Source organism: Cnephaeus nilssonii (genome assembly GCF_951640355.1).
Source record: "Cnephaeus nilssonii genome assembly, chromosome: 8".
NCBI lineage: Eukaryota > Metazoa > Chordata > Mammalia > Chiroptera > Vespertilionidae > Cnephaeus > Cnephaeus nilssonii.
In genome coordinates, this window is record NC_137079.1 from 24,135,089 (window position 1) to 24,152,689 (window position 17,601).

General features: G+C 42.0%; 1 protein-coding gene across 1 annotated transcript in view; it reads left to right on the forward strand.

Moving 5' to 3' along the window:
- Positions 1-5,008: 5,008 nt before the first annotated feature.
- The window catches only part of LOC307104491 (A disintegrin and metallopeptidase domain 3-like), a gene marked incomplete at both ends in the record, with an annotated part of 80,152 nt that continues 67,559 nt past the window's right edge, over positions 5,009-17,601 (forward strand). The window contains 4 exons of the mRNA XM_079779377.1: positions 5,009-5,239; positions 8,353-8,408; positions 13,985-14,063; positions 17,368-17,444. Of these exons, the coding sequence (XP_079635503.1) occupies positions 5,009-5,239; positions 8,353-8,408; positions 13,985-14,063; positions 17,368-17,444 (443 nt within the window). The remainder of the gene's footprint in view (positions 5,240-8,352; positions 8,409-13,984; positions 14,064-17,367; positions 17,445-17,601) is intronic.

Below are 17,601 nucleotides of genomic sequence, written 5' to 3' on the forward strand. Positions count from 1 at the left end.
CTGCTTCCAGAGAAGCAAGTGGCTTTATAACCGAAAATTACTCCCCAAAGACCTTTAAAATGTCAGCCTGGGAGAAATAAAGCACCAGGCAGGAGGCAGGCTCCCTGGCGGGGTCCACTCTGTTGGGCGGGGCCAAACAGTCTCACATTCCAAACGCCTCGCCCAGAACTCAGCCCCTTGCACATCCGCGAGACGCCTCAGTTATGCCACCAACTGCCTGCACTGTGGCGAGGGTCACCTGGCTCGCAATGCTGTTTCTCTTGCTGATTCTCTCAGGCCTAGGCAGGTTGACCTTCGCAGACCATTGTAAGTGGGGGAACCTGCGCCATAGGAGGGCCGCCCAGCACAGTGTCCCTGGGGGAGGCGAGTGTCTCCCTTCTTGCTCCAGATCCCAGGGCCAGGCTGGGGGTCCCCAGTCATGCTGTCAGAGCTGCCTAGTTTCAGGGTCCTGCTGAGCTTGGTGGTTGGAGGGTTCAGAGCAGGCCTGGGGCAGTTGGCCCTCACTTACCTGACTCTGCACTGGCAGGAGAGAGCGCCCTGCTTCTTGGGCAGTGGGGACCTAGAGAGCCTGGGTGGGATCCTGAGACCAGCACTGCCTCACCCAGTCAGGGTTGAGGTCAGGGAGTCCCAGGTCTCTGGACAGTGGTAGGGCAATACTCTCCCATGAGAGGGGCCTCTTCCTGGAGTCACACGGTGTGTGTGTGTGTGTGTGTGTGTGTGTGTGTGTGTGTGTGTGTGTGTTGGGTCTTGGAAGTTCAGAGTGACATGATAGGAGAAGACAAATAAATGAAGATGACGGATGCTACGCCCTGGTAATTCTCACACATTTTCTTCTTCTTTTTAAATAGTATCAGCCATGTTTATTTTTACTTATTTTTTTAAAATTCTTTATTGTTTAAAGTATTACAAATGTCTCCTTTTGTTTTCTTACTGCAGACTCTGAAACATCACATCTGCAAATTACAGTGCCATGGAAGCTCGGAGCCACCACCAATGATGCCGATGTTTCAGAAACACAAGTAATTAAGAAATCACTTTTTTTAAAAAAAAGTTTTATTTTTACTGGACTGCAGAACCCAAGTTAATTCATGAATACCCCTTTGTGAAATTTTGTTTTCTAATTAATGTGTTTAAGTGACATTTTATCTGAATGAGAGCAAATGTTTTGATTGTTTCAATTTCTCAAGTGGTATATGAAAATTGTGAAATTATAAAGGTACTCAGCAATGTGATGGGAATCCAAGGATTGGAGCCTCAAGTGGCAGGGCCAGAGAGGAGCATGAATTGCCAACTGAAAAACTATTAGACACGGAGGCAGGTTTTATAGAATGATGGTCTGACTATCTCACTTTATGGCACCAAATTAAAAAAAAATCCAGTCATTATGATGAAATATTGCCATTTGGGACGCATTGGATGCATGTCATGCTAAGCAGAATAAGTCAGAAGTGAAGAACCATCTGATTTCACTCGTATGTGCTGTATAAAACCAAAAGCAACAAATGAAAAAACAGACAAACAAAAACTCATAGACACAGACAGCCGAGGGAAAGGAGGTGGTTGGAGTAGGAAAGGATAAAGTGAGCCCACTTTACAGCGAGGGAAGATGATTTGCCTTTGGTGGTGGGCACACAATGCAATATGAAGTTCACGTGTCCCCCTTTTCTCCCCTTTGCCACTTCCAGGCTGCCCTGGCCCTCAGTCCCTTCCCTCTGGCCATTCCCACACTTTTGTCTTTTGTCTGTGTGCAGTGGTCGGCAAACTGCGGCTCCCGAGCCACATGTGGCTCTTTGGCCCCTTGAGTGTGGCTCTTCCACAAAATACCACGGCCTGGGCGAGTCTATGTTGAAGAAGTGGCGTTAGAAGAAGTTTAAGTTTAAAAAATTTGGCTCTCGAAAGAAATTTCAATCGTCGTACTGTTGATATTTGGCTCTGTTGACTAATGAGTTTGCCGACCACTGGTAGGGGTTAGGCATATATGTTCTTTGACTAATCCTTTCATCTTCTTTCTTCTAGTTCCCCCTCCCCAACCCCCTCTTACTGCTGCTAGTCTGTTCCATGTATCCATGCCTCTGTTTCTGTTTTGTTCCTTCATTTATTTTGTTCATTAGATTCCACATATTAGTGAGTTCATATGGTATTTGTCTTTGACTGACTGGCTTGCTTCACTTAGCATAATAATCTCCAGGTCCATCCATGCTGTTGCAAGAGGTCAGGTTTCCTTCTTTTTTACAGTCACATAGTATTCCATTGCGTAAATGTAACACAGCTTTTTATCCACTCAGCTACTGATGGACACTGGGGCTGTTTTCAGATCTTGGCTATTGTAAATAACACATCTCTGAACATAGGGGTGCATTATATTCTTTTGAATTGGTGTTTTCAGATTTTTAGCATATATTTCCAGAAGTGGGATCCCAGGGTCAAAAGATAGTTCCACTTACAATTTTTGGAGGAAATTCCATACTGTTTTCCACAGTGGCTGCCTTCTGATCAAGAGTGCTCTAGGGTAATCTTTTCTCCACCTCCTCGCCAATCCTTGTTATTTGTTGATTTACTGATTGTAGGCAGTCATTCTGGCAGGTCTGAGATTTCCACTAGCAGTGTATGAGTTTCTGTTAGTCCACATCCTCACTAACACTTGGTATTCTCAATCTTTGTTGTTTGCAATTTTGTTCATTTTATTCCCTTTCTGCTATCCTTTTTAGATTATTTGGCATCCCACAAATAGTGATGACGAATGATATGTAGAATGTTAATAGGCCAATTGGATATGAATTGCAAATATCATTCTTTAGTACTGTCTAGGAATCCACTATGACGTTGAGTAGCAGGTAATAGTTCATCTAGTTTATCGATGCTTTTGTGTGTTTTTGTTTTTACTGTAGGAAGAAATTGTCAATATTTTAAAATTAAGTATGATGTTGGCTGTTCATTTCATGAAAGACCTTTATTAGCTTTTTGGAAGGTTTTCAAATTGTCAATAAAACTATGTATCTAGAGATACATATCCTATATAATAAAGAGGTAATATGCAAATTGATCATCACTCCAACACACAAGATGACCGCCCCCATGTGGTCAAAGATGGCCACCCCCATGTTGACACAAGATGGCTGCCACAAAATGGCCAGCAGGGGAGGGCAGTTGTGGGTGATCAGGCCAGCAGGGGAGGGCAGATGGGAGGGATCAGGCCTGCAAGGGAGGGCAGTTGGGGAGACCAAGCCTGCAGGGGAGAGCAGTTGGGGCAACCAGGCCTGCAGAGGAGGACAGTTGAGGGGGGACCAAGCCTGCAGGGGAGGGCAGTTGGGGCAATAGGGCCGGGAGGGGAGCAGTTAGGTGTTAATCAGTCTGGCAGGGGAGTGGTTAGGAGCAATCAGGCAGGCAGGCAGTCAAGTGGCTGGGAGCCAGCAGTCCTAGATTGTGAGAGGGATGTCCAACTGCCCATTTAGGGATCGAGAGAGAGATCGGGTCTAAATGGGCAGTCAGATATCCCTTGAGGGGTCCCAGATTGGAGAGGGTGCAGGGTGGGCTGAGGGACACCCCCCCATTCACGAATATCATGCACCGGGCCTCTAGTAAGTATATATATCAATGTGTCTATGTAGGTATACATTTCCTGTCAGTGTAGTGAAGTAACCTTTCATTCCTGGGATAAAGGACATTTTGTCATGATATATTTTATTGTTGCATTTAATTTGTAAATATTTTTAAGGCTTTGAAATTATGATCATGAGAAGTGTTTTGCTTCCTCAGAGTATAGTTATCTTGTTGCAATATCTGGATTATACTGTCTCATATAATTAATTAGGAAGTGTTCTGTCTTTATATTCCATGAATTTTTGTAAGACTAGTATTTTTCCTTATTCAAATGTTTAATGCATTCACCATTGAATGAATATCTCTGGATTTGGAGATTCCTTTGTGAGAAGATTTGTAATTACAAAATTAAATTCTTGATAGAGTGTTTTTAATCCAGCAATTTTTATTACCTCTGTGTGTTCTTTTGTTTCCATTATATTTTTCAGTTGTTACCATGTTTTCTTTTTCACTGTTTAATCTATTTTTGTTGGATTTTAGCTATCTTTTTTTTCAATTAAAGAGCCTGTTTCCTATTAGTGGGGAGAGGGAAATGTTTAGTAGTCAATCTCTATGCTTGGTATGCTTATTGTGACAGGGGTTTCACTACTTATATGTAATTCACTAGCCCATGCCAGAAAATATGTGGGTGTACACACACACAAACATGATTGTAGGGTGTGTGTGTGCACGTGTGTGGATGTGCATAAATATGCATGTGTGTTTATATTAAAACCATAGTTTATATTGATATATCCAATTTCAGTAGAAAACCACAGGTAAAGAAAAATGGGGCAGGGGTGAGGGGGCAGGACATACCATGTGCCAAAGATAAATAGCAAGAGAGTTGGCTTATACTTAAATATGTAAATTTCATTAAAAGTAATTGGTGTAAACTTTGCAACTAAGTCAGAGATTATCTTTCAATGAAAACATTAAATGCTGTCTGTAAAAAATACTCTTTAAATAAATAAGACAAATAGATTGAAATAAAAGAATATACAATTTTTAAATTGAAACCCAAATCAAATAGTAAATGTGAGTTCATAAAGTGACATGAGAGAAGCAGCCTGCAGAACAAGATAAATATTTCCATGTCTTAATGATAAATATCTTACTCTATCAAGAAGTCATAATTCTCTTAAAAATATTTGAAGAATATATTTATAAAAATATTTGAAGAAATGGAATATCTCATTATATACTGAGTGGCCAGATTATTATGATCTCTGAACACATAATAATCTGGCCACTCAAGTGTATATTACTAGAGGCCTGGTGCATGTAATTGGTGCATGGGTGCGGTCCCTAGGCCTGGCCAGCGATTGAAATGTGAGGGTCTGGCATGGAAGAGCAGGTCCAAGCTGACCTCTGGGCCCTGGACAGCACCTGGGCCCTGGGCCCCTGTGCGCTCCCCTCCGCCTGAGTCATGGCGCCTGAGTTCCCACATGAAGATGCAGTGAGTGTGGCCAGACATCACAGGCTGGGGCGCAGCTTGGGCCTCTCGGCTGCCCAGAAGCACCGCAAGGAAGCCAGGCAGGCAGCGCACTCTATCCGGGACAGCCTCACAGACTGGCTCTTGTGCGAACCCATGGGGAGCCCGACTGGCCCCTGCAGTCCCAGCAGCTGTGGCCCGGCTCACCCAGAAAAGGCCACGTGGGTGTGGGGCGGGCTTCTTGTGGGCACCCAGCATCTGAGCGCAGGGGCTTCCCTGACACTTGAGCCCTGGCATCCCAGAGGAGCATAGCAGGGGGAGTGAGAGTGAGCTCGGTGGACACCCCACATTCTCACTGCACCTCTGTCCCGGTCACAACTGTCCCCAGGTAGCCAGCAAGAGGTCGCAGCCCCCCACTCGGGTGCTGGGCAAGGTTGGTCGCTGCCACCTACCCCAGTTCCTAGTCTCAGCCTGGGGCCCCTCCCCGATCGGGCAATCACGGCCTGCTGGCTGCTGGTCGCTGTCTGCAGGCAATTGATCTGCCCCCCCCCCTCCCGCCTGGCTCCCTCAGCGCTTGGGAGCCGGGCAGCAGCCCTGTCCCCCACCGCCGCCACTGGTTACCGTCTGCAGGGTGATCAGATGGGTGATCGAGACCCTGCTTGCACCTGCCTTGGCCTGGCACCACCCGCTCACGTGCTCCACCATTCTGCCATGGTCCCACTCTTATCGGGGCCCATTGGGGCCAGCAGTGCCTCCACTGCCACCCGCTGCCAGCCTCACATCACCAATGCCCGCCATGTTCCACGCCGCCCCCTGGTGGTAGCACACGTCATAGCGAGCGGTTGAACTCCTGGTTGAACTCCCAGTTGAGGGGACAATTTACATATTAGGCTTTTATTATATAGGATTCTTATAATCATGAAAATATTTTTATTAATAATTTAATAAGTTGCCCACAAAATCCTATTAGTCAAAAGGTTTTAAGGCTTTAAACAATATTCAAGGAAAGATAAGTATCTTTTTCAGAGAATAGAACATAATTAACTAATCCTTCAGATTTTTAGTATCATTTTAAGAGGCCAAAGTAACTCTTATATAGAAGACAAATAAAGTGTGAGAAAATCAAGTTATAGGTCCTTTCACGTACAAAATATTTCAAAAGTGAAAGTAGCAAATAATTGTAAAGCATTATGACCAAGTAGCTTTACTCTCTGCAAGAGAGTAATCCTAGAAAATTTTATTCAAATAACTCATCACACTAACATTTTAAAAAGTCAATGACTGTATCCAGAAAGAGCATTTTATAAAATTATTCACACATTTACACACACACACACACACACACACACACACACACACTCACCAAATACAAAATATTTCACTTTAGAAGAGAACAGATTCAATGTGATTTACATGAATCTAAGCAAAATAGCAGTGCCAACAACAGGAAACTCTTAAGTGTCATGCTGAATGTTATAAACAGTACAGCATTTCATTTTAGGGCCAGAGTAAGGCAGAGTGCCTATATATCCATTCTATTCAATACTTTATAATATAAAATTAAGGAACAGAAATGCAGAGCAAGTAGGGTTTAGAAGGTAAAACATAGGACCAGCTATTGCATGGACCAGGCTTCTGCCTTGAATAACTAGATAACTGTTTATTTGGTGATGCCATTATCAGATTTCTACAATGTCGAAGACAAATTATACAGATTTATTCTCAAACAGTAGAATGAAGATAGGATACTAAATGAAGTAGTACTCAAATCTATTCTTTTTCTACATAATTTGTATATATACAAATCAAGTCACAAAACACATCATGAAATGTATTCAACCTGTAAATTGCAACTTGGTTTTATCTTTCAGAATGTATCTCTAGCAAAAAATAGCGAGTCAGAGAAAGACAAGTATCACGTGATCTCAATCATATGTGGAATCTAATGAACAAAATAAACTGTTGAACAAAATAGATCCCAAAACATAGAAGCATGGAACAGATTGTCAAATCTCAGAGGGAAGAAGGGAGTTGGTGGGTGGAAAGAGATCAGCAAAGAACTTGTATGCATATATGCATAACCCATGGACACAGACAATAGGGTAGTGAAGGCCTGGGGCAGGGGCGGGCAGGAGCAGGCAATGCGGGGTCAATGGGAGACCCGTGTAATACTTTCAACAATAAATATAAAAAAATGCACGTCTAAATTTTAGATGAACATGTAAAATTAAAACATATGTATTCCATCAAAAATGATCAAAAGATAAAATTGAAAACATCAAAAGTAAGTTGGTGCAACTATACTAATATCAGAGTAGAATTTAAGAAACACTTTTAGAAATAAAAGCTATTGATAATGTGATTAATTTATCCTGAAGATATCAACATACTAAATCTGTTTGCACCCCAAAACAAAGCTCCAATAATATGCAGGGCCAAAAACTCAGACTAAAAGAAGAAAGAAACAATGTCACAATAATCTTGGAAATGCAGACATGCCTTTTTCAATAGACTACAGAAGATTGAACACTAGGTTGAAAATGACATTATCCCAAAAGTGCACCCAGTAACAAAATTCACGTTCTTTACAAATATGGAACATTTACCAGAATTAACTGTGTGCTACCACCTAAGAAATGGATGTTTTATGCTGATGCTCAGATGTTCTCTGGGCTGCAGTCTCTGAGGGGATTTGTGTAAATTAGGGTTTGTCCTTGTGATGAACACTGTGGAAGGGGAGGGAAAATAAACAGGGATGGGGAGAGAATCAACTGAGTCTCAACAAGAGGGAAGCTGGCATGACCCATGGAAAAATCTGGAGCTGGGGGGAGGGGGCATCTTATTAAATGTGGACTGTCCCTGAAAGTTGTGAGGCAAATCCTGAAGAGAACAGCAGGTGAAAGACTGTGAGAAGGCAGTGCTTCTGACAGTTATGGCTACTCCCTTTCACCTTAAAAGGGGACCTGCATTATATCCTCGAATTTTCCATGTCTCTGCGATAGAAACTGCAAAGGAGAAAAAAAGATAATAAAATTCAAGTTTCTTCAAAGGTTCCTTAGCATTTCTAAATGTAATTTTAAATTACATTTGATTGTGATAGGTAATAAATGCGAAATGACGAATGCTCTTAATTTGAATTAGATTTATACTCCTTAAATTTCTGTCATACATCCTGTGATTAAAGAAAGATAGCAATATACTTTTATATATGTATATAATTTTGACACATGCATGATACAATCTTGGTTTACATGAATGAGTGCATTTTAAAAAAAGTATGGCTTTTGAATTGAAGAATTTCACATTTTTAATTTTACTTTCTCTCTCAATACTTGTAGGTAATTTATGCCATCCAAATTAACAGGAAAACATATACTCTCCATCTTAAAAAACAGTAAGTGGCCATTCTTTTTCATATAGTTGTTTTTAGTGTCTTAAATTTGTATAGTCACTACCCTAAATTGAGACTAAACAAAGGCATGAATATTTCATATCTTTAACATGTTATAGCTTCTTCATGAACCATGTCAGACTAGAATTTCAGCTTGATTTTGAAATTTGAAATTTAATTTTCAAGCCAAATTCTAACTTAATGATGTAAATATTAAGGTATGTTAGATATATTAAGATTACTCTGTGTAACTCCTTAAAATGCAACCATAATTGCAACAATTAAGGGTATAATTTTATTTGATTATGTTTAGCTTTTTTATCTTCATGTTATTTCACATATTTATATGATTTTAAGAATTTTACTTGATATTCTACAATACTTTTTTCTCATTTTGCAATAGCATGTATTTCCAATGTCTTAAATATTCTATAATCTATCTTCACTCTAGGAAATCAATATTAATAACTTTCTGTGTACCTTTCTCAATTTCAACTGGCAAGTCTTATAAAAAATGGTGCTTCTTTTCTTGCTCTTTGTGTATTTTGTAACTCATTCTTTAATAGATAAAATTAGAAAACATGTAATATTGATAGGTAATGAGGTAATTTCCAGGGATTATTGCTATTGAGCCCTGCAATAAGCATTATCCTATCTAATAAAAGAGTAATATGCAAATTGACCATCACTCCAACACACAAGATGGATGTCCCCATGTGGTCAAAGATGGCTGCCCCCATGTGGACACAAGATGGCCACCACAAGATGGCCAGCAGGGGAGGACAGTTGGGAGGGACCAGGCCTGCAAAGGAGGACAGTTGTGGGTGATCAGGCCAGCAGGGGAGGGCAGTTGTGGGCGATCAAGCCTGCAGGGGAGGGCAGAGGAGGGAAGTTGGAGGTGACCAGGCCTGCAGGAAAGGGCAGTTGGGGGCGGGGATCCCAGGCCTGCAGGGGAGGGCATTTGCGGGGGACCAGGCCTGCAGGGGAGGGCAGTTTGGGGGAACCCAGGCCTGTAGGAGAGGTCAGAGGAGGGAAGTTGGAGGCAACCAGACCTGCAGGAAAGGGCAGTTGGGTGGGGGGGGGTTGGGGGGGGACCCAGGCCTGCAGGGGAGAGCAGTTGGGGGGAACCAGGCCTGCAGGGGAGGGCATTTGTAGGGGACCAGGCCTGCAGGGGAGGGCAGTTTGAGGGGACCCAGGCCTGTAGGAGAGGGAAGTTGTTGGGGGACCAGACCATCAGGAGAGAGCAGTTAAGGGCAATGCGGCTGACAGGGGAGGGCAGTTAGGGGTGACCAGGCCGGCAGGGGAAGGCAGTTAGGGGCAATCGGGCTGGCAGAGGAGCAGTTAGGGGGTGATCAGGCTGGCAGGCAGAAGCGGTTAGGGGCAATCAAGATGGCAGGCAGGCGAGCAGTTGGGAGCCAGTAGTTGGGATTGTGAGAGGGGTCCCAGATTGGAGAGGGTGCAGCCTAGGCTTAGGGATACACCCCCCCCATGCACGAATTTCGTGCACCAGGCCTCTAGTTGTATATATATTTTTATATAATATAGATTTTGTTTGGTAGCCTTGATATCAAGAAATAGGTTTTTGAAACAAGAAGTTTGAATAATAATGACAATAGTGATGATAATAAAAACAATAAAAGTAACTGGCATTTATTGAACACATACCATTTGCTGGGCATATTTCTCAGCAATTTGCATGTAGTAACTGATTTAATGTTCACATTTTCTAGTATAATTAGATTTTTAGAGCCATTGCCAGTGTCTTTCTGAAAAGATGGTATCAACTCAGATTTCCAAAAGCCTGCATGATGTACTAAAATATTTGATTTCATCTCTTTTTTTAATTTAATAAATCTTTATTGTTCAGATTATTACAATTGTTCCTCTTTTTCCCCCCCATATCTCCCCTCCACCTGGTTCCCACCCGCCCTCTGCCCTTACTGCCCCCCCCTCACTGTCCTCACTCATAGGTATGATTTTTGTCCAGTCTCTTCCCACACCCCCACACCCCCATCCCCCTGAGAATTGTCAGTCCACTCCCTTTCTATGCCCCTGATTCTATTATATTCACCAGTTTATTCTGTTCATCAGATTTTTTTATTCACTTGATTTTTAGATTCCCTTGTTGATAGATATGTATTTGTTGTTGATAATTTTTATCTTTGCCTTTTTCTTCTTCCTCTTCTTAAAGAATACCTTTCAGCATTTCATATAATACTGGTTTGGTGATGATGAACTCCTTTAGCTTTTTCTTATCTGTGAAACTCTTTATCTGCCCTTCAATTCTGAATGATAGCTTTGCTGGGTAGAGTAATCTTGGTTGTAGGTTCTTGCTATTCATCACTTTGAATATTTCTTGCCATTCCCATCTGGCCTGCATAGTTTCTGTTGAGAAATCAGCTGACAATCGTATGGGTGCTACCTTGTAGGTAATTAGCTGTTTTTCTCTTTCTGCTTTTAATATTCTCTCTTTGTCTTTTGCTCTTGGCATTTTAATTATGATGTGTCTTGGTGTGGTCCTCTTTGGATTCCTTTTGTTTGGGATTCTGTGCGCTTCCTGGAGTTGTAAGTCTATTTCTTTCACCAGGTGGGGGAAGTTTTCAGTCATTATTTCTTCAGATAGGTTTTCAGTATCTTGCTCTCTCTCTTCTTCTGGCACCCCCATAATTCGGATGTTGGTACACTTGAAGTTGTCCCAGAGGCTCCTTACACTATCTTCAACTTTTTGGATTCTTTTTTCTTTTTGCTTTTCCGATTGAGTGATTTTTGCTTCTTTGTATTTCAAATCTGACTTGATTCTTGCGATCCTCTAGTCTGCTGTTAGATCTCTGTATAATATTTTTTATTTCAGTCAGTGTATGCTTAATTTCTAGTTGGTCCTTTTTCATATCCTTGAGGGTCTCCCTAAATTTATCAGCCTTTTCTAGAAATTCTTGAAAAACCTTATAACCATGGTTTTCAACTCTATATCCAGTCATTTGCTTTCCTACATTTCTTTCATTTGTGATCTGTTTCTTCGTCTCCGCATTTCACTGCTTCCCTGAGTTGATAGAGTGGCTTTGTGTGCTAGCTGTCCTATAGGGCCCAGTGGCTCAGCCTCCCCAGTTACCTGAGGTGGACACTCTTGATTCACCCCTTTGTGGGCTGTATGCACAGTCTTGTAGTTGTGCCTTGATTCTTGTTGGTATCACTGGGAGGACTTGACCTCCAGGCCAATTGGCTGTGAGGATTAGCTGTGTCTACGCTGGGAGAACTTCTATGCTAGAGACACCCTTATGAGACAAGAATTGGAAAAGCCTCTGTGCTCAGCTTGGATGGGGCGGAGTCTCAGGGCGGAGCAGACAACATTGGTTTCCCGTCAGCATTGCCCTAATAGGCCCCTCTGTCTCAGTGTCCCATGGTAATCGCTGCAAGCACCTCTGAGAGAAAGCCTCCCTCGAGTTCTGCCCACTGCCAGACAGTCCAGTTTCTCCCCGAATGAGTCTGGGTCCCCAGAGTCTCGCCCGGAACTGGAGTTCAGTGCAGTCGGGAGCTTTTGTCTCCCTCCTGCTTGAGAAAGCCAGCTGCGTACTCAGTTGCCAGTCCTTGCCACACACGTGCGTGTCTCAGTTCCTCTGCCTCCTGTAACTCCTCTGCGTCTCAGTGTGCTTTTCTCTTTCCTTCTAGTTGTAGAATTTCCACTCAGCCAGCCTTCCTGTGGTTCTGGATGATGTCCGTTTTGTCTTTTAGTCCTAGTTTTGAAATTGTTGTGCAAGGCAGCAGTTTAGGTGTTTATCTATGCCGCCATCTTGGTTTCTCCCTGATTTCATCTTAACATCAGTTTGTATTTCCCCAAATAACTACTCTGAACTTTTATTGGCTATTTACATTTATCTATATGTGGCTTGCATATTCATATATTTTTCTCATTATATATTTTTAAATATACTTTACTTAGTAGAGCAGTTTTAGGTTTATAGCAAAGTTGACTGTAATGCACAGATATTTCACATGCCCCCTGCCCCATATATGTATAGACTCCCATGTTAACAACAACCTCCATCAAAATGATATATTTTTATAAATGACTAGAGGCCCAGTAAATGAAATGGGTAGGGTCCCTAGCGGCTGCTGGCTGCTGGTCAGGGCATCCCTTTCCCCAGCTGCCTGCTGCTGCTGGCAGCTGGGGCAGGACCGGCTTGGGTGAGGGGCCACAGGCAGTTGGCCGTCTGGCCCTGCCCCTGGTCAAACTCCTGGTCAAACTCCCAGTTAAGGGACAATTTGCACATTAGGCTTTTATTATATAGGATTATCCTGGCTTGATGTATCATTATCACCCAAAGTCTGTATATTATATTAGATCAATATTTTTATGCCTTTTTTTCTTTTGAATGATAAAAAAAGTATAATTCTGAGAATAATTTAAACAATTAATGACAAACATGTAGGAAGGCTGAACTTTTGTAGCATGTTTATATCGGGTTTGTCTACAGAGATCCTTTAGGTTAGCTTAGGAAACGTGAGTGGTATGACTAGTATCCCACTTCTAAAGAAAGGCTTTGAGAACTATTGTATGCTTCTATAATTATTTTTCTCTTTCTGCTAAAAGAAAGTTGTGTTCCTTGGAACACATCTGGGTTCCAAAACAAAGATAGCATCTAGCAGAAACTGAAGTAAATGTGCAAAAAACATCCATTGCTGTTTTAAGGCAATGAGAACACTGGGGTTGATTTTACCACAGCATCTATATATATAAAAGCCTAAGCAACTGTTATGACCAAATGACTGGAATGACCAGAATAACCGGAATGACTGGTTGACCAGTCACTATGACACACACTGACCAGCAGGTGGCAGATGCTCAATGCAGGAGCTGCCCCCTAGTGGCCAGTGTGCTCCCACAGCCAACCTGCCACGGCCCCCCCGCCACACTGGCCAACCTCCCGGAGCCCCTCCCCCCTGCAGCACCTCCCACTAGCTGGCCAACTACCTGCAGCCCCTCCCACTGGACGTCCAACCTCCTGCGATCCCTCCCTCAGGCCAGCCAACCTCCCAGCCCCCAGCCAGCCCCTGACAAGCTGGCCAACCTCCCAGGGTTCCTCCCCCTGGCCAGCCGGCCAGCCCAATAGGCCTCGATCACTGGCCAGGCCAAGGGACCCCACCCGTGCACAAATTCTTGCATTGGGCCTCTAGTAACGTCATAAAAACTAATGATAAAAGCATATATTTTTTGTCATTATCAGTGGATGGCTATCTTATAGTAAATATTAACTGGCATACTTATGTTATTAGATGTATTGATGGTTAAATCTAAAAGTAAACTTTGTGGTGGGAACCTGGTAGCTTTGGTTTTTACTTCAGGTGAAGCTGTGTCATTACAGCTTCCATACTAGTGTCTGGTTATATTGGTTATTCTTTTTTCTTATATACACTGTATGCTATTAGAAAGCAATTCCAATCATGGAAAGATGAGTCTATTTAGTTTTTTGGATATTTGAACTTGTATAATTAACAGTAAATTTTGTTTAATTTCATGATTCTGTAACTTAATTTTATCAATGAAATAATACAATGAAATGTCATTTTCTTGGTTGAATTAGGTCATTTTTGCATCCTCATTTCCTGGTATATTTATACAATAAGTCAGGAAAGTTGTTTCCAGATTCTTCATTTGAAAAGGTAAGTTTGGCTTTTATACTGTGTAGATTATATTTTTTACATGGTTAAGATGCCATTGGTGGAGACAAAAAGAATGTTTTATACTCCACAGACTTATTGGGCAAACAGATAAAAAAAATCCAAGTATAATGTGGCAATTACAATAAAATCATATGGAATAGAACAACTATTTTTTTAAATTTAAAATTTAGGAGTTGCTTATTCAAGGTCATTTAATATCTGGAAGTATTAGTAGGAGTTTGAGAAGAAACAAACAAACAAACAAACAAACAAAAAATAGACGAAGGTGCTAAAAAAGCTAAAAAACCCCAAACACATTGAATAGTTTAAATTGATATATCCTTGGATTTAAGTGGGGAGGCAATAGTGGAAATTGTAGATTGGCCACTGAGAAAGTGAGGACACAAAAGCATATTAGATACAGAAACTGAATATGTTCAGTGTGAAACATAGGAATTTCAATTGTAACCCAAGATGCAGGTAGGAGTGAAGAAATTTTCAAAGCATGTGAGAAAGTTAGCTTTAGTATGCAAGGTTTTCATTGTGCCAGAACATATGATTGGGAAGAAACCAATGTTTGACAAATGATTGGTTAAATTCAATTTCTGTATTGAAATTGAGAGACTAAAATATATGCATTGGGATGGAAGCCAGGTGAAGGGGGGGCAGGGAGAAAATGGGGGACACCTGTAATAGTCTCAACAATAAAAATAAACTAAAAACAAAATAAGTAAACAAAAAATGGTATCTGGGATAGCATGTTATACTCACCATCTCCAAGTAGAAAGCACAACAAAATATTATACATGAGGTACCTGTTTTTAGACATTTGACAATAGACAGATCAGGAATTTTCTGTGAGAAAAAGAGCACCTAGAAAGTGAGTTTCACATTCAACATGACTTTCTGACTGTGAATAATGTCTTAAGCGCTGCATAGGGAAATGGAACCAGGCAACCACTGAGATTAGAGTTCATTGATGCTGCAGCTGTTAGGAACTTGAAGGAGACAGGGCTAGAGATGAATGTTTTGGTGGGAGGGTAGTTGCCTTATGTTCTTGATTGAGGATTAGGCAGCATATGTGCTGGGTAAGACTCTACTGAAGGGTACAGAGTAAAATGGAAATAATACTACAGGTCAGTGGTTTTTAACCTTTTTTAATCTCATGGCTCACATTAACTAATTATAAAAATTTTGCAGCTCACCAAAAATATATACTATTTTTGGCTGATCTGACAAAAAATAGGTATAGTTTTGATTCATTTCCACTGGATGGCTACTGTTGTGTTGGCTGCTGTCATTATTTTTATTTCACAATCTAATGGAAAAGAGATCTGTGCTCCTGACTAATAGTCAGGGATGGCATGTTTTAAAAATTCTTGCAGCACACTGGTTGAAATTCATTGCTCTGGGTCAAACAGTATTGAGAGATAATGGATTGTCCAACCAAGTTAGCTTAGTGTGAACAGGCATTCAGCTGAGACCAGAAGGGATGTAGAGTAATATCAACCCCATTCTTCACCCCATAGCCCAAAGCCCAGCAATGAGAGGAGTAAGGAGGGTTACCATTAAATTAATTGCCAGGAGCTGAAAGTCTGAATTGCTCTCTGCTGCTATGTAGAGTTTGGTAAACCTTGTACTTTGTGATGGGCTTGTAGCTACAATGGCTGCTGGCACCAGTGCAGGTGGAGATAGCATGGAGCAGGGTGTGTTCAACTACTGGCAGTGGGTGTGGATAGTGATTCAGCTTAGTTTTGAGAAAAAAATCAAATGGTTACTGATGGAGATGTATGAATGGGAGCTTAAAATGCATAAGCAAACACATAGGAGAGATTGGGATGCTTCTAATAGCTTTAATAGCACAGGATTAACAAAGGAATGGGACTGATTCAGACATCACTAGACTTTTAAGGGAAGAGAAGGGAGTATTTACCAAAAGAGAATATTGGGGGAGAACCTGAGAAGACTGTTGCTATGAAAGTCCATGGGGATGAGAGTTTGAACTAAGGATTATCAATAAGGTGATATATTAAGGAAAATTTGAGGAAATGTCAATTAATGAACTTTTGGGTAATTTAGAAGTCAAATGATTGTTGTCAATTACATGAAATCAGCAGTTACAGACCATGCATTTAAGAAATGCAGCTGAGATAGGAAAGATAAGAAAGCATCTGTCAAGGATTTATTTATTTATTTAGACTGGTTTTTGCTTCAATTCTAAAAGATTCCATCAAAATTGTAGAATTTGGAATTATAGCAAGAATAGGCAGAAGAGTGTTAAGAGGAAGGAACTGTAGATAGACAAAAAAGAAATGGGATATCTGGTGAATAGCATTGGTTAATTCAGAAATCTGCACATTTTATATTATCTAGGAAGTAAGTTTAAAACCCAAAACTTTATCACTAGCCGGTTTTGCTCAGTGGATAGAGCATCGACCAGCAGACAAGGATCCCAGGTTCAATTCCAGTTAAGGGCACCTACCTAGGTTGCAGGATTGATCTCTGGTCCTGGTCAGGGCACATGTGGGAGGCAAATAATCGATGTTTATCTCTTACATAGATGCTTCTCTCTCTCTTTCCACCTCCCTTTGAATCTCTCTAAAAATCAATGGAAAAATATCCTCAGGTGAGGATTAAAAAACAATCTATATAAAAGCCTAAGTGACCTTCGCAACTGAATGGAAGACCAAACAGGCTGCATGGGGCAACCAGGCTGGCAGGGGGGTTAGTGAGGGGCAACCAAATGACCGAGCAGCAGGTTGCGTGGGGCGACCAGGTTGGCAGGGGGGTTAGTGAGGGCTGACCAAACAACTGAGCAGCAGGCTGCATGGGGTGACCAGGCTTCGGGGGGGGGGGCAGTTGGGGGCAACCAGGCTGGCGGGGGGTGGGGGGGGTAGTTAGGGGAGATAAGGCCAGCAGGCAGAGGCAGTTAGGGGTGATCAGGCTGGCAGAGGGGCACTTAGTGGCAACCAGGCTAGCAGGGGGGACAGTGAGGGGTGCTCAGGCAGGCAGGCAGGTGAGTGGTTAGGAGCCAGTGGTCCAGGATTGTGAGAGGGATCTTCGACTGCCAGTTTAGGCCCAAACCCGCTGCTGGTTTAGGCCCGATTCCTAGGATCAGGCCTAAACTGGCAGTTGGCCATCCCCTGAGGGTTCCCGGATTGGAGAGGGTGTAGCCTGGGCTGAGGGGACCCTCCCCACCCCACCCCTGTGCATGAATTTCATGCACCAGGCCTCTAGTAAGGGAATAAAATTCTCTACCAAGTTTTATTTACAAATTAATGTACCTTTATGTACTCCTGTTTAGGGGCATTGCTTATATCAAGGATATGCAGCAGAGATTCCATTATCAGTGGTGACACTTAGCACCTGTTCTGGACTCAGGTAATGGCAAATTCCAGAGATGTGCATGATTGACAATCTTGTGTAACACTTTAATTTTTCCAAATTCCTTGAGTTATAGAGTGAAAGCAAAGAAAATATAGGCTTTGTTTGTGTTTCTTCAGATATACTTTCTTTTCCTCATCCTCCTCTTATATTT